This window comes from Galeopterus variegatus, unplaced genomic scaffold, assembly GCF_000696425.1.
Source record: "Galeopterus variegatus unplaced genomic scaffold, G_variegatus-3.0.2 Scaffold24284, whole genome shotgun sequence".
In the NCBI taxonomy this organism is placed as follows: domain Eukaryota; kingdom Metazoa; phylum Chordata; class Mammalia; order Dermoptera; family Cynocephalidae; genus Galeopterus; species Galeopterus variegatus.
In genome coordinates this window covers 1-1,801 of record NW_007750395.1, presented here as the reverse complement: position 1 = coordinate 1,801, position 1,801 = coordinate 1, and the positions used below count along the sequence as shown (strand labels likewise).

The window sequence follows — 1,801 nt, the reverse complement described above, 5'->3', positions numbered from 1 at the left end:
ACACTGAGGGTTGCGATCCGTTGCCAGACACGGAAAAAAGACAAAAGACAAAAAAATAAAATAAAATAAAACATATTTTAAAACTTTTTTTTTTTAGGGGCTGGCCCGTGGCTCACTCGGGAGAGTGTGGTGCTGATAACACCAAGGCCACAGGTTCGGATCCCTATACAGGGATGGCCGGTTAGCTCACTTGGGAGAGTGTGGTACTGATAACACCAAGCCAAGGGTTAAGATCCCCTTACCGGTCATCTTTATAAAAATTTTTTTAAAAACTTTTTTTTTATGGAAGAAGGGGCCCACAAAGGCAAAAAGTACCAGGGCCCGTGTATCACCTTATCAGGAAGGCCTGACACACACACCCCTCTAAAATTGCAAACCCTCACCTGCCATCAACTCTGAAATACCTGTCAGGTGTCACCCATGATCACACTGGGCCCTCATAACAGCCCCAGGAAAGGACACTAGGGCTCAGATGAAGGTCACTCACTCAAAGATACACCATCAGGGGAGTGGTGATGGTTGACCATAAACCCAGGACCTGCTGACCCAGAGACCACGAAGCTCACCGTAACACTCCAAATTTGTCATGGGGGCAGGGAAAGGGATCTGAATGTGGTCTCACCTCATTTTCAATGGCCAAGTCACGGGACCAGGACTTCTGGGGTCTGGAGAGTGGGATGCGGGCCTTGGGGTTCCGGCCAGGCAGCTGGACTACTGAGTAGATGCTGAAACCCAGGGCAGGCACGGAGGCTGAGAAGAGCAGCTCCGGATGTTGCTCCTGACTGTCTGAGCTGGGAGGTATCACCACCTCGGGTATGGGAGGAGGGAAACTGAGTCAAGAGGCTGTGAGTACACATATAAAGCCACACAGACACAGAGGCATCAAGCTCAAGGAAGGGGAGGAGTCCCGGGATGAGAAGAAATCTAGGTATTGGGGAGTGTCCCAGGAAAAGACTGCAGAGAAGATTCACAAGGTGGAGAAAATCCTCTGTGGAGGGGGGACGGAGAAGTGAGGAAGAGGGAAGAGATCCTTGAGGCAGGGGAGTGTGGGACAGATTCCCAGGGGAGGAAGAGGTTCGTGGGAGAGGACTTCTGGGATGAAGGGGATATCCATGAACAGGAAGAAAATCTATGGGGGGATATTTGAGAGGGGGACCACTCGTGAAGGTACATGTTCCCAAGGGGAGCTGATTTTAAAGGGCAGAGGGGAAGATATTCGTGGAGGGGTAGGTATTGATGGAGAGGGATTGTATCCATGAGGGGGAGATACTCAAGAGGGAGGTGTCCACGGGGGGGAATGGGGCATGTGCATGGGAGCAAGTGTCCAAGAGGGAATATTTATTAAATAGGCTCACATTGCTCTGCACAGTCCTGCCATTGGGGTCTTTCACGAGGAAAACGCTTTTGCTGACTGGCAGCCGCACCATCCAATCCACCTTCCGCCCCAGAGGGTTATAAATGGTGACCTGGAACTGGGGAGAGACAGTCAGGGAGGGCATGGGTCACAGCTGGCCTTCTCCAAACCCACCCACCACGCACGACAACGTGTCTGGGTGATGCCGGTGCGGTCATGGCCCTCCAGGCCAAGCCCCCTGCTGGTGCAATGGTGTCATTCTTGCCCCAGCTTCACTGCGCCCCACGTGATCTTGCCTCAGTAGGGTCCTACAGAAAATTTGACCACCACCCTCTCTAGAGCCCCTCAGCCTGAGCCCCGCCTCCTCTTCGCACCGCCCCACGATCCACCTGGTTCCCCACCCCCACCCGGCTCTAGTCCCACCCACGGGACTTGCCTCCCGGCCCC

The 1,801-nt window shown here is 53.5% G+C and overlaps 1 protein-coding gene across 1 annotated transcript in view; it reads right to left on the bottom strand.

Moving 5' to 3' along the window:
* The window catches only part of LOC103583555 (lysosomal alpha-mannosidase-like), a gene marked incomplete at its 5' end in the record, with an annotated part of 7,303 nt that extends 5,831 nt beyond the window's left edge, over window positions 1-1,472 (bottom strand). Inside the window, 2 exons of the mRNA XM_008564837.1 lie at window positions 623-808; window positions 1,356-1,472. Coding sequence (XP_008563059.1) covers window positions 623-808; window positions 1,356-1,472 — 303 coding nt within the window. The remainder of the gene's footprint in view (window positions 1-622; window positions 809-1,355) is intronic.
* Between the last annotated feature and the right edge of the window lie 329 nt (window positions 1,473-1,801).